The 25,237-nt window shown below is 38.0% G+C and overlaps 1 protein-coding gene and 1 pseudogene across 2 annotated transcripts in view; one reads left to right on the forward strand and one right to left on the reverse strand.

The window, feature by feature from the left end:
- Positions 1 to 25,237, reverse strand: part of TEX11 (testis expressed 11) — a 373,633-nt gene that overhangs the window by 273,921 nt on the left and 74,475 nt on the right. The window contains exon 8 of the mRNA XM_082445679.1: positions 14,723 to 14,803. Within this exon, the coding sequence (XP_082301805.1) occupies positions 14,723 to 14,803 (81 nt within the window). The remainder of the gene's footprint in view (positions 1 to 14,722; positions 14,804 to 25,237) is intronic.
- Positions 1 to 25,237, forward strand: part of LOC309652343 (uncharacterized protein KIAA1143 homolog pseudogene) — a 209,720-nt pseudogene that overhangs the window by 116,586 nt on the left and 67,897 nt on the right. The gene's annotated exons all lie outside the window — the stretch shown is intronic.

Raw genomic sequence — 25,237 nt, forward strand, 5'->3', positions numbered from 1 at the left:
ATATAATAGAATTTTACTCTGCAATAAAAAAGAACAAACTATTGATATGAAAAAACACATGGATAAATCTCAAAATCATTATACTGAGTGAAAGACGCCAAATCCAAAAAAGGATATACTGTATGATTCCATTTACATAAAAATTCCAGAAAATGCAGACAAATTTATAAAGACAAAATTAATCAGTGGTGCCTGGGTATGAAGGAGGTGGCAGGGGAGGGGGAAGAGGAAGGACAAAAGAAATCTTTTGGGGGTTATGGAAAGGCTCATAATCTTGATTGTAATGATGGTTTCTTGAGTGTACACATATGCCAAAACTCATCAAACTGTACAATTTAAATGTATGTGATTTACTATACCTCAATAAAGCTCTTCTGAAAATGCCAATTTCATAAAAGATAAAGGCAAATTACTAAGGATACTAAAGAGACAGAACAACTAAATGCAAAGCATAACCCTGAACTGGATCCTGGACTGGAGGGAAAAAACATATGCTATAAAGTACAATGAGGACTTCCCTGGTGGCCCAGTGGTTAAGATGCCATGCTTCCAATGCAGGGGGCACAGGTTTGAACCCTGGTCAGGGAACTAAGATCCCACATGCCACATGGCCAAAAAAAAAATTATTAAAAAAATTAATAAAGTACAACTAACAAAATTAGAATATGGATTGTACACTAAAGAATTTATGGGACTTCCCTGGTGGCGCAGTGGTTAAGAATCCACCTGTCAATGCAGGGGCCACAGGTTCAATGCAGCCAAAAAATAAATAAAATAAAATAAAAAAGCTTTAGGACATGCCCTTAAAAAAAAAGAACTTATGAATGTTAAATTTCTTGAATTTGATCACTTTACTGTGTTTATAAAGAGGGGCTATTCTATTCTTAAGAAATATACACTGAAGTACTAAGCAGTAAAGCTGCCTGATGAGTGCAATCTTCTCTCAATAAAGAAAACAATATGATGTATCAAAATTTATAGAAAAAAACACACGCAAATCTCAATTGATTAAAAATAAAGCATTTCACAAAGTCCAACAACCTTTCACAATAAAAACACACAAACAAGGAACAGAAGGTAACTTCTTCAACATGGTGAAAGCTGTATATGAGAAACAGCTAACATCATATTCAATGGTTAAAGACAGAAAGCTTGTCCTCTAAAATCAAGAACAAGACATGATGCCAGCTTTCATCACATCTATTCAACTTAGTACTGGAAGTTCTAGTCAGAGCAATTAAACAAGAAAAAGAAACAAAAGACATCCATATTGGAAAGGAAGAAGTAAAACTATCTCTATTCACAGGTGACATGATCTTCTATGTATAAAATCCTAAAGAACCTTTTAAAAATATAGAGGTAATAAATGAATCCAGCAAAATTGCAGGTTACAAAACCAACACACAAAATCAGTTACATTTCTATACACCAGAAATGAGCAATCAATTAAGAAAATTAAGAAAAAAATCCCATTTACAATATCATCAAAAAGAATAAAATATTTAGGAATAAACTTAACCAAGGAGGTGTAGACTTGTACACTGAAAACTAGAAAACACTGCTGAAAGAAATTAAAGACCTAAATAAATAGAAAGACATCTCACTCTCATGGGTTGAAAGACAGTATTGTAAAAATGACACTATGCAAAGAGATACATAGATTCAACGTAACACCTATCAAAAGCCCAATGGCCCTTTTTGAAGAAATTTTAAAAACCTATGCTAAGGGCTTCCCTGGTGGCGCAGTGGTTGAGAGCCTGCCTGCCAATGCAGGGGACATGGGTTTGAGCCCTGGTCTAGGAGGTTCCCACATGCCGTGGAGCAACTGGGCCCGTGAGCCACAATTGCTGAGCCTGCGCGTCTGGAGCCTGTGCTCCGCAACAGGAGAGGCCGCGATAGTGAGAGGCCCGCGCACCGTGATAAAGAGTGGCCCCCGCTTGCCGCAACTAGAGAAAGCCCTCGCACAGAAATGAAGACCCAACACAGCCATAAATAAATAAATAAAACTTAAAAAAAAAACCTATGCTAAAATTCATATAGATTCTCAAGGGACCCAGAGGAGCCAAAATAATTTTGGAAAAGAACAAAGTTGGAGGTCTCCCACTTCCTGATTTCAAATGTACAGTACAACCAAGTTACAATACTCAGTGTGATACTGGTATATAAATAGACATATAGACCAATACAATACAACAGAAAGCACAGAAATATAACTGATATCTATGGTCAAATGATTTTTTTTTTTAGATGGTGGAGATTTTAGTTTATTTTTTTAACATCTTTATTGGAGTATAATTGCTGTACAATGGTGTGTTAGTTTCTGCTTTGTAACAAAGTGAATCAGTTATACATATACATATGTTCCCATATCTCTTCCCTCTTGCGTCTCCCTCCCTCCCACCCTCCCTATCCCACCCCTCTAGGTGGTCACAAAGCACAGAGCTGATCTCCCTGTGCTATGCAGCTGCTTCCCACTAGCTATCTACTTTACGTTTGGTAGTGTATATATGTCCATGCTACTCTCTCACTTTGTCCCAGCTTACCCTTCCCACTCCCGGTATCCTCAAGTCCGTTCTCTAGTAGGTCTGTCTTGATTCCCATCTTGCCCCTTAGGTTCTTCATGACCATTTCTTTTTTTGGATTCCATATATATGTGTTACCATACGGTATTTCTTTTTCTCTTTCTGACTTACTTCACTCTGTATGACAAACTCTAGGTCCATCCACCTCACGACAAATAACTCAATTTCGTTTCTTTTTATGGCTGAGTAATATTCTATTGTATATATGTGCCACATCTTCTTTATCCATTCATCTGTCGATGAACACTTAGGTTGCTTCCATGTCCTGGCTATTGTAAATAGAGCTACAATGAACATTTTGGTACATGACTCTTTTTGAATTATGGCTTTCTCAGAGTATATGCCCAGTAGTGGGATTGCTGGGTCGTATGGTAGTTCTATTTGTAGTTTTTTAAGGAACCTCCATACTGTTTTCCATAGTGGCTGTATCAATTTACATTCCCACCAACAGTGCAAGAGGGTTCCCTTTTCTCCACACCCTCTCCAGCATTTATTGTTTCTAGATTTTTTGATGATGGCCATTCTGACTGGTGTGAGGTGATACCTCACTGTAGTTTTCATTTGCATTTCTCTAATGATTAGTGATGTTGAGCATTCTTTCATGTGTTTGTTGGCAATCTGTATATCTTCTTTGGAGAAACGTCTATTTCGGTCTTCTGCCCATTTTTGGATTGGGTTATTTGTTTTTTTGATATTGAGCTGCATGAGCTGCTTTAAATTATGGAGATTAATCCTTTGTCAGTTGCTTCCCTTGCAAATATTTTCTCCCATTCTGAGGGTTGTCTTTTGGTCTTGTTTATGGTTTCCTTTGCTGTGCAAAAGCTTTTAAGTTTCATTAGGCCCCATTTGTTTATTTTTGTTTTTATTTCCATTACTCTAGGAGGTGGGTCAAAAAGGATCTTGCTGTGATTTATGTCATAGAGTGTTCTGCCTATGTTTTCCTCTAAGAGTTTGATGGTGTCTGGCCTTACATTTAGGTCTTTAATCCATTTTGAGTTTATTTTTGTGTATGGTGATAGGGAATGTTCTAATTTCATACTTTTACATGTACCTGTCCAGTTTTCCCAGCACCACTTATTGAAGAGGCTGTCTTTTCTCCACTGTGTATTCTTGCCTCCTTTATCAAAGATAAGGTGACCTTATGTGTGTGGGTTTATCTCTGGGCTTTCTATCCTGATCCATTGATCTATATTTCTGTTTTTGTGCCAGTACCATACTGTCTTGATTACTGTAGCTTTGTAGTATAGTCTGAAGTCAGGGAGCCTGATTCCTCCGGCTCCATTTTTCGTTCTCAAGATTGCTTTGGTTATTCGGGGTCTTTTGTGTTTCCATACAAATTGTGAAATTTTTTGTTCTAGTTCTGTGAAAAATGCCATTGGTAGTTTGATAGGGATTGCATTGAATCTGTAGATTGCTTTGGGTAGTAGAGTCATTTTCACAATGTTGATTATTCCAATCCAAGAACATGGTATATCTCTCCATCTATTTGTATCATCTTTAATTTCTTTCATCAGTGTCTTATAATTTTCTGCATACAGGTCTTTTGTCTCCTTAGGTAGGTTTATTCCTAGATATTTTATTCTTTTTGTTGCAGTGGTAAATGGGAGTGTTTTCTTAATTTCACTTTCAGATTTTCCATCATTAGTGTATAGGAATGCCAGAAATTTCTGTGCATTAATTTTGTATCCTGCTACTTTACCAAATTCACTGATTAGCTCTAGTAGTTTTCTGGTAGCATCTTTAGGATTCGACAAGGATGCAAGAACATTCAGTTGGGAAAGAATAACCTCTTCAACAAATTGTACTAGAATAATTGGATATCCACATGTAAAATAATGAAGTTAGACCCTTACCTTACACCATACACAAAATTAACTCAAAATGGATCAAACGCCTGAATTTAAGAGCTAAAGCTGTAAAACTCTCAGAGAAAAACATAGGGGAAAACCTTCATGACCTTGAATTTGGTCATAGTTTCTTAAATATGACACCAAAAGCACAGGCAACAAAGGAAACCGATAAATTGTACTTCATCAAAATGAAAAAATTTTGTTCATCAAAGGACACTATCAAAAAAAGTGAAAAAAAAAAGTGAAAAGACAACCCACAAAATGGGCAAAAATACTTGCAAATCATATAAGGGTTTAATATCCAGACTATATAAAGAAGTCTTACAACTCTACAACCAAAAGAAAAACAGCCCTATTTTTCCTGAAGTATAGTTGATTTTAACAATGTCATGCTATCAGGTGTACAGCACAGTGATTCAGAGATATATATACATATATATACACATATATATATGTATATATATATATACGTTTGTATATATATATACATATATATGTATATTATATATACGTGTGTGTGTATATATATATATATATATATATATATATATATATATAGAGAGAGAGAGAGAGAGAGAGAGAGAGAGAGAGAGAGAGAGAGGGAGGGAGAGAGGGATTCTTTTCCCATATAGGTTATTACAGAGTATGGAGCATAGTTCCCTGTGCTATACAGTAGGTCCTTGTTGGTCATCTATTTTATATAAATAGTAGTGTGTATATGTTAATCCCAACCCCTAATTTATCCCTCCCCCCACTTTTCCCCTTTGGTAAACAAAAGTTTGTTTTCTATGTCTCTGAGTCTGTTTGTATATTGTAAATAAGCTCATTTGTATCTTTTTTTTTTGGATTTCACATATAAGCAGTATCATATTTGTCTTTGTCTGGCTTACTTCACTTAGTATGATAATCTCTATGTCCACCCATGTTGCTGCAAATAGCATTATTTCATTCTTTCTTATGGCTGAATAATATTCCATTGTGTTCATATATACATATATATATACACACACACACACCACATCTTCTTTATCCATTCATCTGTTGATGGACACTTAGGTTGCTTCCATGTCTTGGCTATTGTAAATAGTGCTGCAATGAACATTGGGGTGCAAGTATCTTTTTGAATTATAGCTTTCTCTGGATATATGCCCAGGAGTGGGATTGCAGGATCGTATATGGTAACTCTGTTTTTAATTTTTTAAGGAACCTCCACACTGTTCTCCATAGTGGCTGCATCAATTTACATTCCCTCTGACAGTGTAGGAGGGTTCCTTTTTCTCCACACCCTCTCCAGCATTTATTATTTTTAGACTTTTTGATGATAGCCATTCTTTTTAATTTTTTAAAAATTTATTTATTTACTTATTTATTTATTTATTTATTTATTTATTTATCGCTGTAATGGGTCTTCGTTGCTGCGCACAGGCTTTCTCTAGTTGCGGTGAGCAGGGGCTACTCTTCGTTGCGGTGCACAGGCTTCTCATTGCAGTGGCTTCTCTTTTTGCGGAGCACGGCCTCTAGGTGCATGGGCTTCAGTAGTTGTGGTACGTGGCCTAGCAGCTGTGGCTCGCAGGCTCTAGAGTTCAGGCTCAGTAGTTGTGGCACACAGGCTTAGTTGCTCTGCAGCATGTGGGATCTTCCTGGACCAGGGCTCGAACCCTTGTCCCCTGCATTGGCAGGCAGATTCTTAACCACTGCGCCATCAGGGAAGAACCTCGATGATGGCCATTCTGACTGGAGTGAGGTGATACCTCACTGTAGGAAAAACAACCCAATTTTATTTATTTATTTTTTTATTTAAACAACAGAATTTATTTCTTACAGTTCTGAAGGCTAGAAAGTCCAAGATCAAGGTTTAGCCAACACTCTTCTATGGTGAAGGCTCTCTTCCTGGTTTGCAGACAGTTTCCTTCTTGCATGGTGGGGCAGGGGGTGCGAGGAAAGCAAGTTCTCTGGTGCCTCTTCTTATAAGGGTACTAATCTCATCACGAGGGCCCTACCTCGTCTAAACCTAATTACCTCCCAAAGGTGCTATCACCAAACACATTGAGAGTTAGGGCTTCAGCATCTGAACTCGGGGCAGAGGGGACACAGTTCAGTTCACAGCATTTTGTAAAAACTGGCACCAGAAGAAATGCTGATTTCTTTTAATGTTCAGCAGCTTATAACACCATTTATAACAACATTTAACTTGATATTAATACATTTGTAATCTTAAAAAAACAACCGAATTTTAAAAGAGGCAAAGGACTTTAATAGACATTTCTCCAAAGAAGCTATATAAATAGCCAATAAGCACATGAAAAGATGCTCAATGTCATTAGATATCAGGAAAATGCAAACCAAAGGCACAATGAGAAACCACTTCACACCTACTAAGATGGCTAGAATAATAATTTTTTTTTAAGTCCAGAAAATAACAAGTGTTGGTGAGGATGTGGAGGAACTAGAACCCTCATTCAACTGCTGGTGGGAATGTAAAATGGTGCAGCCACTATGAAAAACAGTTTGGTGGTTCTTCAAAAAGTTAAACATAAAATTACCATGTTACCAACCATTCCAGTCCTAGATATATATCCAAAAGAATTAAAAACAGGGATTCGAACAGATACTTGTACATCAATGTTCATAGCAGCACTATTCACAATAACCAAAAGGTGGAAACAACTCAAGCATCCATCAATTGATGAACAGATAAACAAAATGAGGTATATACATAAAATGAAATATTATTCAACCATAGAAAGGAATACAGTTTCGATACATGCCACAACATGGACCTTGAAAATATTAATGCTAAATGAAATAAGCCAGACATAAAAGGATAAATATTGTATGATTCCACTTATATGAAATATTTAGAAGAAGCAAATTCATAGAGACAGAAAGTAAATTAGAGGTTAGCAGGGGAGGCAGTAATGAGGAGTAATTGTGCAATAGGTACAGAATTTCTATGGGTACAGAGTGGTGATGGTTGTACAACACTGTGAATGTACTTAATGCCACTGAATTGTACACTTAAAATGGTTAAAATGGCAAATTTTATATATTTTAGCACAGTAAAAATTATAGTAGAATGTCAGCAAATGAATATAAAAAGAAGGATGGAATTAGAAAAATAGCCAGTTGTCAACCTTCACAGTACTAATTTAGGCAAGAAATCTCCATGGATGGTGCAAGTGGGATGAGAAATTGGATTTTACATAGTCTCAAAGTATCACCTCACAAAACACTTAGAAATAACAAAGGGAAAAAATACTTAAGTTTACATAGGCGAAACCTGGAAGACACCATTTTAACTAAGAAATCCAAGTTAGCACCAACAACAATAGAGTAAATTGATCCTGCATGCCACCCAATAGAATCACTTCTATGATCTTTTGGCCCCAAATTCATAACCTGGTCTAATCATGAGGCAACTTTGAACAAACCTTAATTTGGTAAGCATGGGGGAACTGGGAAGGGTTTAAGGGTTCAAACTTGCAACTAGTAGATAAGTTCTAGAAATCTAATGTACAACATAGTGATTACAGTCAACAATACTGTGCTATAAATTTTAAAATTGCTAAAAGACTAGAGCTTAACTGTTCTCAACACAAAAAAATGATATTTATGTGACATGATAAAGGTGTTAGCTAACACTACTGCAGTAATCATATTGCAACATATAAGTGTACCAAATCAACATGTCATACACTTCAAATTTATACAATATTATATGTCAATTATATCTCAATAAAATGTCTTTTTAATTTTTAAAAAACAAATTAAGTCACATTCTACAAAATGACTGTTCTGTAATCTTCAAAACTGTCAAGGTCATGAAAGTCAAGGCAAGAGTGAGAAAGTGTTCCACTGAAAGAGACTGGTGACTAGGTGAATCCTAGGTTGAATCCATTCTGTGTAAAGAACAGTATTGAGAAACTTGAAAGGGGTCTCTGGTAAAAGGGTATACAGGAGTTCTCTGTACTATTCCTATAATAGTTTTGTAACCCCTGAGGGGTGGCTGAGAAGGGGGAGGGGTTCCCACACCTGGAGGGACCCTCAGGGGCTTGGATCAGGGGTGAGCGCACCCAGGATTTCCCCTGCTCAAGGCTGGGGAAGTCTGCCCGGCTCTCGGGCAGGGTCTTACGCCCTCAGAGGCCCCCTCTGTGCCGTGTTGGTCCTGGGAGTGTAGGGTGAGAACAGGAGAGGCCAGGGGTTGGGGGGAGAAGACAGGCAGTCAGGAGGGCCCCTCCAGGACCAGAGGAGTGGGAGAGGAGTGGAGGGCGTTGGCCCCGCTCACCCAAGCCCGGGAAACCTGCTGGGCTCCCAGGCCGGGTCCCCCACCCTCAATGGCCCCCTCGAGGCCATGTGGGTCCTGGGGGCATAGGAGGGAGGCCAGGGAGATCAGAGGTGGAGAGCACGCCAGGGCCCCTTCAGTTCCTCTGAGCCTAAGCCCCACCCCCTAAACGCCCCAGGGCCTTTTCCAGCCCTGTGGGTCCTAAGCATAGGCCCCGCCCACCATCCAAACCCTGCCCCTGCTTAGGCCCCACCCACCACAGCCATGGCCTTTTCCACTTTTTCTTTTTTCTCCTCCTCTTTTTTACTATTGTGGTTCAGTTTTACCTTCCAGTTGTTGTTTCATCTATATGTTTATCTTTATATTCTTCAAAACGTATCTGTTAGTTTCCTAGTCTAAATTTATTTTTTACTTTGTTATTGTTCTTTTTTTTTTTTCCCACCCCGTGTGACTTGCAGCATCTTGGTTCACAAGCCGGGGGTTGAGCTGAAGCTCCTGCGGTGGGAGTTCCAAGTCCGATCCACTGGATTAACAGAGAGCCTCAGACCCCAGGGAATATTCATAGGAGTGAGGTCTCACGGAGGTCCTCATCTCAGCACCAAGACCCAGCTCTACCAAACAGCCTACAAATTCCAGTATTGGAAGCCTCAGTCCAAACAACCAGTAAGACAGGAACACAAACCCACTCATCAAAAAAAAAAAAAAAACAACACAGACAGCAAAAAAATACATCACAGATGAAGAAGCAAGGTAAAAACCTACAAGACCAAATAAATTAGGAGGAAACAGGCAATCTACCTGAAAAAGGATCAGAGTAATGATAGCAAAGATGATCCAGAATCTCAGAAATAGAATGGAGGCACGGATTGAAAAATTACAAGAAATGTTTAACAGAGATGAACAACACAATAACTGCAATGAAATATACACTAGAAGGAATCAATAACAGAAGAACTGAGGCAAAAGGAGGAATAAGTGAGGTGGAAGACAAAATGGTGGAAATAACTGCCAAGGAGCAGAATAAAGAAAAAAGAATGAAAAGAATTGAAGACAATCTCAGAGACCTCTGTGACAACACTAAATGCACCAATATTCAAATTATAGGGGTCCCAGAAGAAGACAAAAAGAAAGGGTCTGAGAAAATATTTGAAGAGATAATAGTCAAAGACTTCCATAACGTGGGAAATGAAATAGTCACCAAGTCCAGGAAGTGCAGAGAGTCCCATAAGGATAAACTCTAGGAGAAACACAACAGGACACATATTAATCAAACTAACAAAAATTAAATTCAAAGAAAAAATATTAAAAGCAGCAAGGGAAAAACAAAAAATAACATACACAGGAATCCCCATAAGGTTATCAGCTGATTTTTCAGCAGAAACTCTGCAGGCCAGAAGGGAGTGGCAGGATATACTTAAAGTGAGGAAAGAGAAGAACCTACAACCAAGATTACTCTACCCAGCAAGGATTTCATTCAGATTCGACGGAGAAATCAGAAGCTTTTCAGACAAACAAAAGGTAAGAGAATTCAGCACCACCAAACCAGCTTTACAGCAAATGCTAAAGAAATTTCTCTAGGGGGGAAACACAAGACAAGAAAAACACCCACAAAAACAAACCCAAAACAATTAATAAAATATCAATAGGAACATACATATTGATAATAACCTTGAATGTAAATGCATTAAATGCCCTAACCAAAGGACACAAACTGGCTGAATGGATACAAAAACAAGACCCATATATATGCTGTCTACAAGAGACCCACTTCAGACCTAGGGACACATACAGACTGAAAGCTAAGGGATGGAAAAAGATATTCCATGCAAAGGGAAATCAAAAGAAAGCTGGAGTAGCAATACTCGTATCAGATAAAATAGACTTTAAAATAAAGACTCTTACAAGAGATAAGGAAGGACACTACATAATGATCAAGGGATCAATCCAAGAAGATATAACAATTATAAATATGTATGCACCCAACATAGGAGCACCTCAATACATAAGGCAAATGCTAACAACCATGAAAGGTAAAATCGACAGTAACATAATAATAGTAGGGGACTTTAACACGCCACTTACACCAATGGACAGATCATGCAAACAGAAATAAGGAAACACAAGCTTTAAATGACACAATAGACACAGATAGATTTAACTGATATTTATAGAACACTCCACCCAAAAGTGGCAGAATACACTTTCTTCTCAAATGCACATGGAATATTCTCCAGGATAGATCACATCTTAGGTCACAAGTCAAGCCTCAGAAAATTTAAGAAAATTGAAATCATATCAAGCATCTTTTCTGACCACAACGCTATAAGATTGCAAATCAATTACAGGAAAATATCTGTAAAATACACAAATACAAGGAGGCTAAACAGTGTGTTACTAAATAACCAAGAGATCACTGAAGAAATTAAAGAAGAAATTTAAAAAATACAGAGAAACAAATGACAATGAAAATACGACGACCTGAAACCTATGGGACACAGCAAAAGCAGCTCTAAGAGGGAAGTTTATAGCAATTCAATCTCACCTCAAGAAACAAGAAAAATCTCAAATAAACAATCTAACCCTATACCTAAAGCAACTAGAGAAAGAAGAAAAAAGAAAACCCTAAGTCAGTAGAAGGAAAGAAATCATAAAGATCAGAGCAGACATAAATGAAACAGAAATGAAGAAAACAATAGCAAAGATCAATAAAACTAAAAGTTGATTCTTTGAGAAGATAAACAAAATTGATAAATCCTTAGCCAGACTCATCAAGAAAAAAAAAGGAGAGGATGCAAATCAATAAAATTAGAAATTAAAAAGGAGAAATCAAAACTGACACTGCAGAAATACAAAGGATTATAAGAGACTACTACAAACAACTATAGGCCAATAAAATGGACAACCACGAAGAAATGGACAAATTCTTGGAAAAGTACAATTTTCCAAGACTGAACCAGGAAGAATTAGAAAATATAAACAGACCTATTACAAATAATGAAGTTGAAACTGTAATTAAAAAAATTCCAACAAACAAAAGTCAAAGACCAGATGGCTTCACAGCCTCATTCTATCAAACATTTAAAGCAGAGCTAACACCGATCCTTCTCAAACTCTTCCAAACAATTGCAGAGGAAGGAACACTCCCAAATTCATTCTACCAAGCCACCATCACCCTGATACCAAAACCAAAAATATATATCACAAAAAAAGGAAAATATAGACCAATATCACTGATGAACATAGATGCAAAAATCCTGAACAAAATACTAGCAAACAGAATCCAACAACATATTAAAAGGATCATACCCCATGACCAAGTGGGATCTATCCCAGGGATGCAAGGATTCTTCAATATACGCAAACCACTGTGATACACCATATTAACAAATTAAGGAATATAAACCATATGATCATCTCAATAGATGCAGAAAAAGCTTTTGACAAAATTCAACACCAATTTATGATAAAATCTCTCCAGAAAATGGGCATAGAGAGAACCTACCTCAACACAATAAAGGCGATATATGACAAACCCACAGCAAACATCATACTCAATGGTGAAAAACTGAAAGCGTTTCCACTAACATCAGGAACAGGACAAGGATGTCCACTCTCACCACTCTTATTCAACATAGTTTTGGAAGTCTTTGCCATGCAATCAGAGAAGAAAAAGATATAAAAGGAATACAAATTGGGAAAGAATTAGTAAAACTGTCACAGTTTGCAAATGACACGATACTGTACATAGAAAATCCTAAAGATGCTACCAGAAAACTGCTAGAACTAATCAAGGAATTTGGTAAGGTTGCAGGATACAAAATTAATGCACAGAAATCTCTGGTATTCCTATACACTAACAACGAAAAATCAGAAAGAGAAATTAAGGAAACAATCCCATTTACCATCACAACAAAAAGACGAAAATACCTAGGAATAAACCTACCTAAGGAGGCAAAAGACTGGTACTCAGAAAACTATAAAACACTGATGAAAGAAATCAAAGATGACATAAACAGACGGAGAAATATAACATGTTCTTGGATTGGAAGAATCAATATTGTGAAAATGACTATACTACCCAAAGCAATCTACAGATTCCATGCAATTCCTATCAAACTACCAATGGCATTCTTCACAGAATTAGAACAAAAAAATTTACAATAGGTATGGAAACACAAAAGACCATGAATAGCCAAAGCAATCTTGAGAAAGAAAAACAGAGCTGGAGGAACAGGCACCCCAAATTCAAACTATACTACAAAGCTACAGTAATCAAGACAGTATGGTACTGGCACAAAAACAGAAATATAGACCAATCGTACACGATAGAATGCCCAAAGATAAACCCATGAACATATGGTCACCTTATCTTTGATAAAGAGGCAAGAATATATAATGGAGAAAAGACATCCTCTTCAGTAAGTTGTGCTGGGAAAACTGGACAGCTACATGTAAAAGAATGAAATTAGGACACTCCCTAACACCATACACAAAAATAAACTCCAAATGGATTAAAGACCTAAATGTAAGACCAGACACTATAAAACTCTTAGAGGAAAACATAGGAAAAACACTCTTTGACATAAACCACAGCAAGATATTTTTTGACCCACCTCCTAGAGTAATGGAAATAAAAACAAAAATAAACAAATGGAACCTAATGAAACTTAAAACTTTTGCACAGCAAAGGAAACCATAAACAAGACAAAAAGACAACCCTCAGAATGGGAGAAAATATTTGCAAATGAAACAACGGACAAAGGATTAATCTCCAAAATATACAAACAGCTCATGGAGCTCAAAATCAAAAAAACAAACAATCCAATTAAAAAATGGGCTGAAGACCTAAATAGACATTTCTCCAAAGAAGACATACAGATGGCCAAGAGGCACATGATAAGATGCTCAACATCACTAATTATTAGAAAAATGCAAATCAAAACTACAATGAGGTAACACCTCACACCGGTCAGAATGGCCATCATCAAAAAATCTAGAAAGAATAAATGCTGGAAAGGGTGTGGTGAAAAGGGAACCCTCCTGCACTGTTGGTGGGAATGTAAACTGATACAACCACTATGGAGAACAGTATGGAGGTTCCTTAAAAAACTAAAAATAGAACTACCATATGACCCAGCAATCCCACTACTGGGCATATACCCTGAGAAAACCATAATTCAAAAACGGATATGTACCACAATGTTCACTGCAGCACTATTTACAAATAGCCAGGACATGGAAGCAACCTAAATGTCCATCAACAGATGAATGGATAAAGAAGATGTGGCATATATATACAATGGAATATTACTCAGCCATAAAAAGAAACAAAATTGATATATTTATTGTGAGGTGGATGGACCTAGAGTCTGTCATACAGAGTGATGTTAAGTCAGAAAGAGAAAAACAAATACTGTATACTAACATATACATATGGAATCAAAAAAAAATGGTACTGATGAACCTAGTGGCAGGGCAGGAATAAAGACACAGACATAGAGAATGGACTTGAGGACACAGGGTGAGGAAGGATAAGCTGGGACAAAGTGAGAGAGTAGCATGGACATATATACACTACCAAATGTAAAATAGATAGCTAGTGGGCAGCTGCATAGCACAGGGAGATCAGCTCGGTGCTTTGTGACCACCTAGATGGGTGGGATAGGGAGGGTGGGAGGGAGTCTCAAAAGGGAGGGGATATGGGGATATATGTATGCATATGGCTGATACACTTTGTTGTACAACAGAAGCTAACACAGTATTATGAAGCAATTATACTCCAATCAAGATCTATTAAAAAAAAAAAAGAAAAAACCCATATCACTTTTTCAAAAACCCTTTCTAGTAAAGAACAAAGGAAGCAAAATATTTCAAAGCTTCGCTAAGTAAGTACATCTGATCTAAAATATAATCTCTAAAGGATCACATGAAATAGTAATGATTCTTCCTAGAACTTGATATAGCATATTTTCAAATGCTTAGAGAATAAAGGCAGAGATTTCACTCACCAGATTGGGCAGCCTCATCAACATATCTTTACAGTGCAGTATACATGTAGATGCTCTTCGAAAATCCTCTTGAGCAATTGCCTGGGAAAGCAAAAAAATGTCAGTAACTGGTTAAAATGAAATAACAAGCTATTTGTCTATAAGTCAAATCTAACGTATTTTTAACTGGTGTTAAAAAGTCTTAATTTCTTTTCTAATCTTCTTAGCAATGCTAACTGGTTGGGCTAAAAATAACAGCCAGCTCAAAATACAGAGAAATAAGTGATAAGAATCTTGGGTAAGACAAAGTTGACACTGAATGACAAGAGTTATTTCATTTTTCTGGAAATATCAAAATTGGTGTATTATACAATCTTATGTTATTATATTATGATATAATGCCATGTCTGAGAGATGTTTCCCCAGCTTGAAGAGCTCTTGTATTTATCTCCACATTAGAGGAGTTTTTTACATTAAATAGCAGTCTTTTGTCCTAAAACAGGCTCATAGTAACTTCATAGTCTGAAATGCTGTGAACATCTGCTATGAAAGGCAGTTTAGTGCAATCCTATCTTGGAGCTAGAAGAGCTACTCTGATATTTATTACTTATAACCTTGAACCTTATGCTCTCATGGCTTTAGCTTCCTAATCTATAAAACGAGGATACTGTACTAGATTATCTCTTAAGATTTCTTTCAGTTCTACCATTCTATGACACTCAAATGAACGAAAACATCAATCACACGTTACTTCCACACTTATAGAAGAGGCTTGTTTCAGTCATTAAAGAATTTAGCTGGTGAGGCATATTAAAAGAAACGTGGACATATACAAAAAAATAATTTTCTGAAGTACTTTCTCGGGGCAAAAATCCCTACACTCACTATCTTCTTTTCTCTTCCTTATGTGGTGTCAAATATTTTTGTGCTTTGGATAATAAAAGAATTGAGTAGAGAGAAGAAAAGATGAAGAATGTAAGAAGCCAGCTTCTCTCTAGTTTTCTCCTCTATCTACTTGCTGAATCTTAAGCTTGACATTTTGCTGAGTAGATACCCTTCTCTAAGGCATTAATAGTAGATTTTCTTAAAGGAGAAAAAAAAACTGTAAGCACAAGAACCTCAATAAGCCAAATCTCAATTATCTATAGAGATTACAAAATAATATTCCCATCTATACAAATAAATGTTTGATGAATACGTGCTAATTGATACATTATTCAAGGTGAAAAAAATCTTATTATAAAGGAGATACACTGAGTGACAAACATCATTATCAGAGGAGGATGCTTTCTGTTCTTAAAAGATATAAAACAATACAAGCCTTTAATAGTCAAAGAATCCATAAAGTGTCTATCAATACTCAGATTTTACAAAGGTCCAAAGGTCTTTTCATGTCTTCCTAAAACTTACTGAGGTAGAAGGCAACTATTAAAAAACTTATTCAATGAGAAACTGATAAAATACAATTTATTGGTTTTTTCTTCTTAAAAAAGAATATATGACTTTTACAGGGATCTTTTAAAATACAGGATATTTTTAAAGAATAAAATCAACTGTAATCTCCAAACTCAGATGATCACTACTGATATTCGGGTATATTTCCTTTCAAAACCATCTAGGTTTATATTTGTAGAGTTTGGATCTTGTTTTATTGTTTTATTTAATTTCTAAATTTGAATTGTTAAGTAAATAATCTAAAATTAAACATCTTTTTCTTTCAACAACAAAATAAATACTGAGATTTTATCTCAGAGGAAATAACAGGTCTAATAATTCAAGCTAGTTTTGAAAATTTATTCATCTTGTTGGGCCAGAAATCAATATTTCAAATCCAAACGATATAGAATTCCAGTAAAAGAAGTCTTAAGGAAGAGGCAGCATGATGTAATGCTGTAGAAACCTTTGGTGAGCATCATACTTACCAGTGGAGCTTTCTGGAAATCACATGCCCAGGTCCCACCACTTGGAGATTCTGAATCATTAGGTCTGGGATGATGCCCAGCCTATACTGATGTAGTAAAAAGAATACAGGATTTGGATTCCCAGCTTCCCCTCTTCTTTGCTCAGTGAACTTAGGCAAGTCACAACCTCTTTGAGCCTCAATTTCCTTTATCGTAAAATAGGGATAGTAATGTCTACTGCATAGGATTGATCTTATGAGGATCAAATGAGATCACAGATATGAAAGCACTTTGTAAACTGTAAGGCAGTATACAAGAATGTTAACATATTTAACAGTCAAAACTACCACCAGTGCCAAGAATTGTAACAAAGGAAGTTATCTGTTCTTGTGTGGTACTCACTGCTTGTAAAATCATATGCTAGCAGGTCTATACAGTATTACAACTTATACTGATGGATCAAGGAACCTTAAGTTTCCCTTCCTTAGAAGAGAGAAGAAAAACTCCAAGGTTGGACCTGAACTGCTGCTGCAAAGGATTATTGCCATTATGCAAGGAACTAAATGCTAGACAGACTATCACCTAATATGCTACTAAGTGATGATGACAACACAATCAATCCAAAGACAGTAAACTATGCTGAATGGATCCACTAAAAATGTATGCTAACTTCAACTGGACCTTCACTTTAGCTCAGCAAACAAGAATGTTACAGCTCCTAGTACCATGTCAAGTATATAGTATATGCTCAGTAAAAATTAGTTTCCTTCTTTGTTGATTTTCTTAGGACATTTCCCACCCAGATGTTCCAGCCCTTCTTCGTATTCTTCAAGTGCTCCATAACATACCACAACCTCCTACTGCACCTCTCCCAAAAATTACTTCACCTTCCACCTTATTAAAAAAACTCATGCGCTCCTCAACATCTAATTCTTCTTTGCAGTGTAAAATACCTAACTTATGTCCCTTTCCTAACCAGAGAAAATTCACAGTCTTCTTAATTTTCACAGCATAATTAGTTGTTCACCTTTTGTTTTACTGTGGAACTGGAACTTCATTCATATGAAAACAATTATCCTAGTGTAATGTATCTGTTTATACATCTGTATCTTCCACAAAACTTACCTTAAGCTCCTATAAGAGAGGCACCACACATTAACATTTTTTTTTTTTGGCCACACCACTCACGTGGCTTGCGGCAGGGGTCCCTAACCAGGCCACATAGCAGGAGGTGATCGGCGGGCCACTGGGCGAAGCTTCATCTGCATTTACAGCCACTCCCCATCGCTCACATTACCACCTGAGCTCCGCCTCCTGTCAGATCAGCAGTGGCATTAGATTCTCATAGGAGTGTGAACCCTACTGGGAACTGTGCATGCGAGGGATCTAGGTTACGCACTCCTTATGAGAATCCAATGCCTGATGATCTGCGGTAGAGCTGAGGCAGTGATGCTAGCGCTGGGGAGTGGCTGCAAATACAGATCATCATTAGCAGAGAGGTTTGACTGCACAGAGACCATAATAAATCAATCGCTTGCAGACTCATATCAAAACCCTATCAGTGAGTGGGGAGTGACAATTAAGCTGCATCTGGTGGCAGGCTTTATAGTGGCAAGTGAGTTGATGTACTTCAATTGTACAGTTGCATCTGGTGGCAGGCTTTAAGTCAGGATCTGACACTTATTTTAGTCTGCGCATGGCCCACCCATTATTTTATTTACCACTTCTGTCCACGTTTGTTTCCCGCACTGTGCGCTTGTCTCAATCACAGTTTTGGTAAGCCCACAGGCTAACCCTAGCCAAAATGAGTAAAAAACAAACGTGCCAGAGAGCTTCTTTGAAAAGGGGGAAAGACCCAATGATGAGAAAGCAGAAGACTCTAAGACTGCCAACAAAAAGAAAGCTGCATTTAAAAGAAAATACCGAGTCCTTCTTAAATTACGGGTTCATTGCAACAGGTGATTCACATTCTCCAAGCCCGCTTTGTATAATATGTGGTGACCGGCTAACCAACGAAGCCATGAAACCTTCAAAACTGCTTTGCCACATGGAGACCAAGCACCCTGCATTAAAAGATAAGCCTTTGGAGTTTTTCAAAAGAAAAAAACATGAACATGAAGAACAGAAGCAATTATTGAAGGCCACCACTTCATCAAATGTGTCTGCACTGAGAGCATCATTCTTAGCAGCTAACCACATTGCTAAAGCTAAGAAGCCCTTTACTACTGGTGAAGAGTTGATCCTGCCTGCTGCTAAGGACATCTGTCGTGAACTTTTAGGAGAGGTGGCACGTGTTCCTCTTTTGGCTAGCACCATACTAGACGACTTGATGAAGCAGTAGAGGATACGGAGGCACAATTGTTAGGATTAATGAGTCACCATGGTATGCAATCCAAGTTGATGAGCCTACTGACGTTGACAACAAGGTAAGAATGCTTGTTTTAGTGTGACATATTTTTCAGGAGAATGTGCATGAGGATATGTTATGTGCACTTTTGTTGCCAGCCAGCACCACAGCTGCAGAACTATTCAAGTCTTTGAATGATTACGTATCAGGAAAACTGAATTGGTCTTTTTGTGTCAGTGTATATATGGACGGAGCAGCTGCCATGACTGGATGTCTTTCTAGTTTCACTACTCGGGTCAAAGAGGTTGCTTCTGAATGTGAGTCTACGCACTGTGTCATCCATAGAGAAATGCTGGCTAGCCGAAAAATGTCACCTGAACTTAGCAACATTTTGCAGGATGTGATTAAAATTATCAACCACGGGGCTTTCCTGGTGGTGCAGTGGTTGGGGGTCTGCCTGCCGATGCAGGGGACACGGGTTCGAGCCCTGGTCTGGGAGTATCCCATATGCCGCGGAGCAACTAAGCACATGAGCCACAACTACTGAGCCTGCGCGTCTGGAGCCTGTGCTCCGCAACGGGAGAGGCCCGCGACAGTGAGAGGCCCGCGCACCGCGATGAAGAGTGGCCCCCGCTCGGCGCAACTGGAGAAAGCCGTCGCACAGAAATGAAGACCCAACACAGCCAAAAATAAATAAATAAATAAATTTTTTAAAAAAATTATCAACCACATTAAAGTACGTGCCCTTAACTCACATATGTTCATGCAGCTCTGTGAGGAGGTGGACACAGAGCACACACGTCTTCTCTTATACACAGAAGTGAGATGGCTTTCTAAAGGTGGATCATTGGCCAGAGTTTCTGAGTTATGAGAGCCGCTCCAGAGATTTCTTTAGAAAAACAGTCACCACTGGCAGCGCATTTCACTGACACAGAATGGGTCGCAAAACTTGCATACTTGTGTGACATATTCAACCTGCTCAACGAACTCAAACTGTCACTTCAGGGGAAAACAACAACTGTGTTCAAGTGGGCAGATAAAGTGGCTGCATTCAAAGCCGAACTGGAATTATGGGGGCAACGAGTGAAAATTGGGATTTCTGACATGTTTCAAACATTCGCAGAGATTTTGAAAGAAACTGAGCCAGGGCCTTCTTTCTCCCAGCTGGTGCATGATCACCTATCTCAGCTTTTAAAAGAGTTTGAGCATTACTTCCCAACCACAAAAGACCCCCGAGCTGGGAAGGAATGGATCCGCAACCCATTTGTAAATAAGCCAGGTGAATTGACTTTGTCCGTGCTAGAAGAGGATCAACTGCTTGAGATCGCAAATGATGGTGGCCTTAAAAGTATGTTTGAGACAACTTCAAATCTCCATACATTACGGATTAAAGTCAAGGCGGAATATCCTAAGATTGCCACAAAAGTACTGAAAAGCCTGCTTCCATTTCCAACATCCTATCTTTGTGAAGCAGGGTTTTCTGCAGTGACAGCAACCAAAACGAGATTACGGAGTAGACTGGACATAAGCAAAACACTTCAGGTGTCACTGTCTCCCGTCACCCCCAGATGGGACCATATAGTTGCAGGAGAACAAGCTCAGGGCTCCCACTGGTACTGCATTATGGTGAGTTGTATAATTATTTCATTATATATTACAATGTAATATAAATAGAAATAAAGTGCACAATAAATGTAATGCACTTGAATCATCCCGAAACCATCCCGCCCCTCTCCGGCCCATGGAAAAATTGTCTTTCACGAAACCAGTCCCTGGTGCCAAAAAGGTTGGGGACTGCTGGCTTGCGGGATCTTAGTTCCCTGACCAGGGATTGAAAGCTGGCCACGGCAGTGAAAGCACTGAGTCCTAACCCCTGGACCTCCAGGGAATTCCCTGGTTTTTTTATCTCTAGTGCACAGAGCATTGACTTACAGAGCAGGCACTAAATAAATGTTTATCCCTCTGTACACGTATTTGATCAGATTCATTTCCATCTCCTTCTGGTATATGACCCATTAATTATGCCTTCCTCTTTATCCAACTCCTCCAATCTTCTTCCTGCCTTTTCATATTCTACCTATAATGTGTTCCTATATATTCTATTTTGAAAATAACGTTCCTTTGACTGTGCTTCTCTCAGCAGCTACAACTCAATTTTTCTTCTCATTGTCAAACATCCTGACAGAATATGCTATATTAATGCTTCTCAAATTTTAGCATAAACAGAATCATATGGAAGCCTTGCTAAAACACAGATTGTTAGACCCTACTTCCAGAATTTCTGATTCATTGAGTCTGGGGTGGCACCCAAGAATTTTCATTTCAAACGAGTTCCCAGGTGATATTGATGCTGCTGGTCCAGGAACCACACTTTGAGAATCACGGCTCTAGACCAATCCTACACCAAAACAGTTCTGATTCTTTTTTTTTTAATAGTTGATTGATTCATTGACTGATTGATTTTTTGGCTGTGTTGGGTCTTCGTTGCTGCGTGGGGGCTTTCTCTAGTTGTGGAGAGCAGGGGCTACTCTTCGTTGCGGTGCACGGGCTTCTCATCACAGTAGCTTCTCTTGTTGCAGAGCACAGGCTCTAGCCACATGCAGGCTTCAGGAGCTGCAGCACACGGGCTCAGTAGTTGTGGCACACAGGCCCTAGAGCACGCAAGCTTCAGTAGTTGCAGCTCATGGGCTCAGCAGTTGTGGCTCAAGGGCTCTAGAGCACAGGCTCAGTAGTTGTGGCACACGGGCTTAGTTGCTCCGTGGCATGTGGGATCTTCCTGGACCAGGGCTTGAACCCATGTCCCCTGCACTGGCAGGCGGATTCTTAACCACTGCACCACCAGGGAAGTCCCAGTTCTGATTCTTTTTGGTCTCAGGGCCCTATAACTCTTAAAAATTATTGAGGACTCAAAGCGATTTTGTCTATCTACCTTAAAGCTATCAATATTTACCATATTATAAATTAAAACTGAAATTTTAAAAAACATTCATTGAAAAATGAGGTTGACTATGTTAATATAAATAACACATTCTTGTGAAAACTATATTTTCAAAAAAAAATTAGCAGAAAGTACCATTGTACTACATTTTTACAGATCTGTAAATGGTTTAATAGAACACCTGGATTTTCATATCTGATTCTGCATTATACCTACTATAATGTTGTCTTGATTGAAGTACATGAAGGAAATCCATTCTTACAAATATATGTAGTTGGAAAATAGTCTTTTCAGATAATTGAAGCTATTCTTCTTTGATACAAGACCAAAACTAAGCAAGTGGCAGCTTCTTAAAGGTTAGTTGCAGTGTGAATTCTGGAACCATACAAGTAAACTTTTCATGAATGAACTTTTACATTAAAACCCATGGATCTATCTTACACTTTGATTCCATCTTTTACCCATGCATGATTTTGTAACAATATGAACTGGTAATTTGGAAAATATTGGTTAACTGAGTTATGTAGCTATACCAAGGTTGACACATTCCATTATAACATGTCCAAAAAAATCACATTCATCCTCACTACTCTTATTCAACATAGTATTGAAAGTCCCAGCCAGCACAATAGGCTAGAAAAGGAAATAAAGGGAATACAGATTGGAAAGGAATAAAACTGTCCCTATCTGCGGATGACATGATAGTTAGTCTACACAGACAATTCCAAGAAATTTACCAAAAAATTCTAGAATAAGTGAATTCAGCAAAGAGATAAGATGCAAGATCAGGCTTCCCTGGTGGCGCAGTGGTTAAGAATCCACCTGCCAATGCAGGGGACACAGGTTTGAGCCCTGGTCTGGGAAGATCCCACATGACGTGGAGCAACTAAGCCTATGCACCACAACTACTGAAGCCCGTACGCCTAGAGCCTGTGCTCCACAACGAGAAGCCACCACAATGAGAAGCCCACGCACCACAACGAAAGAGTAGCCCCCGCTCGCCACTGCAAGTAGAGAAAGCTCACGACCCAAAGCAGCCAAAAAAAAAAAAAAGATGCAAGATCAACATATGAAAATCAATTTTGGAAGAATCACTTCTAGAATGGTGACTTAAAGATCTCTGAAACTCCATTCCTCCAGGAAAGCAATGAGGACTTGGGCAAAAATTGTCAAAATTAAGTTTTTCAGAACTCTGGAAATTAAAAAAGAGTTTGCAATGATCTTAGAGGTGTTTACTCAAGAAAATCAGCTGATTTTTCTTGAATAAAAGAACTTGGTAAGGGCAACAAGCCTGTAGTATTTTAAATTGTTCATTTTATCCCCCTCTCCAGCCCTGCAAAAGCCTTGAAAACCAGTAGATTGGGAACCATATTAGCTTAGGAGGCAATGAAAAGGACAGAATGAGTTTGCAGGAGCCAAAAAAGCCCCATCCCCAGAGAATCATCACTAATTGACCAGTCTGGCAGCTCCATGGAAAAGCCTCATTCATAGGTCTTTTTTTTGAGATATAATTCATATACCATAAAATTCAACATTTTAAAGTGCACAATGAATTGCATTTTAAAACCACTGAAGTGGTTTTTAGTATATTCACAAGGTTGTGCAACCATCACCACTATCTATTTCCAGAACATTTTCATCATCCCCAAATAAAACCCTGTACCAATCAGTAACCACTACCCATCACCTTTTTCTTCCAGCCCCCGGCAACCAATAAGCTACTTTCTATCTCTATGGATTTGCTTATTCTGGAAATTTAATATACATAGAATCATATAATACAATACATGGCCTTTTATATCTAGCTTCTTTCACCTAGCAAAGTGTTCTCAAAGTTCATCCATGTTGTATCATGGATTAAATATTCCATTATATGGGTATGCTACATTTTGTTTATCCATTCATCATCTGATTGACATTTGGGTTGTTTCCATTTTGTTTTGGGTTTTTTTTTAATTTTTTATATCATATATATTTCTTATTGAAGTATACTTGATTTACAATATTATGTTACTTTAGGTATATAGCACAGTGATTCAGTATTTTTACAGATTATACTCTTTAAAGCTATTACAAGATAATGGCTATAATTCCCTGTGCTATACAATACATCCTTGTTGCTTATCTACTTTATACACAGTAATTTGTATCTCTTAATCCCATACCCTTAAATTGTCCCTCTCCCCTTTCCCTCTCCAGTTGTTTCCTTTTTGGAGCTATTATGAATAATGCTGCTATGAATATTTGTGTTACAAGCATTTGTATGAACATATGTTTTCAATTCTCTTGTGCATATACCTAGGAGTAGAATTGCTAAGTCATATGGAAGCTTTATGTTTAGCTTTTTGAGAACTTCCAAACTGCTTTCGACAGCAGCTGCACCATGTTACATTCCCACCAGCAGTGTATCAGGATTTCAATTTCTCCATATCTTCACCAACACTTCTTATTTTCCATTTTTGTATTTATACATATCTGAGTGTCTGCAAAGTGGCTTCTCATTGTGGTTTTCATCTGCATTTCTCTAATGACTAATAATGTTGAGCATCTTTTCATGTGCTTATTGGCCATTTGTTTATCTTCATGGGAGAAATGCCTACTCAAGTGTTTTGCCCATTTTAAATTTGAATTATTTATACTTTTATTGTTGAGTTCCAAGAACTCTTTATGTATTCTAGATGCTAAATAATTATCAGTTATATGACATGCAAATATTTTCTCCCATTCTGTAGCAGCCCACTGACTTCTAGTGTCTTTTGATGAACAAAAGTTTAAAATTTTGTGACTTCCCTGGTGGCACAGTGGTTAAGAATCCACCTACCAATGCAGGTTCGAGCCCTGGTCCAGGAAGATCCCACATGCCACGGAGCAACTAAGCCTGCACACCACAACTACCGAGCCTGCACTCTAGAACCCGCGAGCCACAACTACTGAGCCCACGTGCCTAGAGCCCGTGCTCCGCAACAAGAGAAGCCACCGCAATGAGAAGCACGTGCACCACAACAAAGTGTAGCCCCCACTCACCACAGCTAGAGAAAGCCCGCACGCAGCAATGAAGACCCAACACAGCCAAAAATAAATAAATAAATTTATTTTTATTAAAAAAAAGTTTAAAATTTTGGTGAAGTCCAATTTAGCGATTTTTTCTTTGCTTGTGCTTGAGGTGTCATATCTAAGAAATCATTGCCTTACCTAAGGTCACAAAGATTTATACCTATGTTTTCTTCTAAGAGTTTTATATTTTCAACTCTTACTTTTAGATATTTGACCATAAATATGGGGATTTATTTCTGGACTCTCAGTTCTTTTCAATTGATCTATATGTCTGTCTTCACACCAGTAGCACACTA

Source organism: Balaenoptera physalus, assembly GCF_965194825.1.
Source record: "Balaenoptera physalus genome assembly, chromosome: X".
Classification (NCBI taxonomy): Eukaryota; Metazoa; Chordata; class Mammalia; order Artiodactyla; family Balaenopteridae; genus Balaenoptera; species Balaenoptera physalus.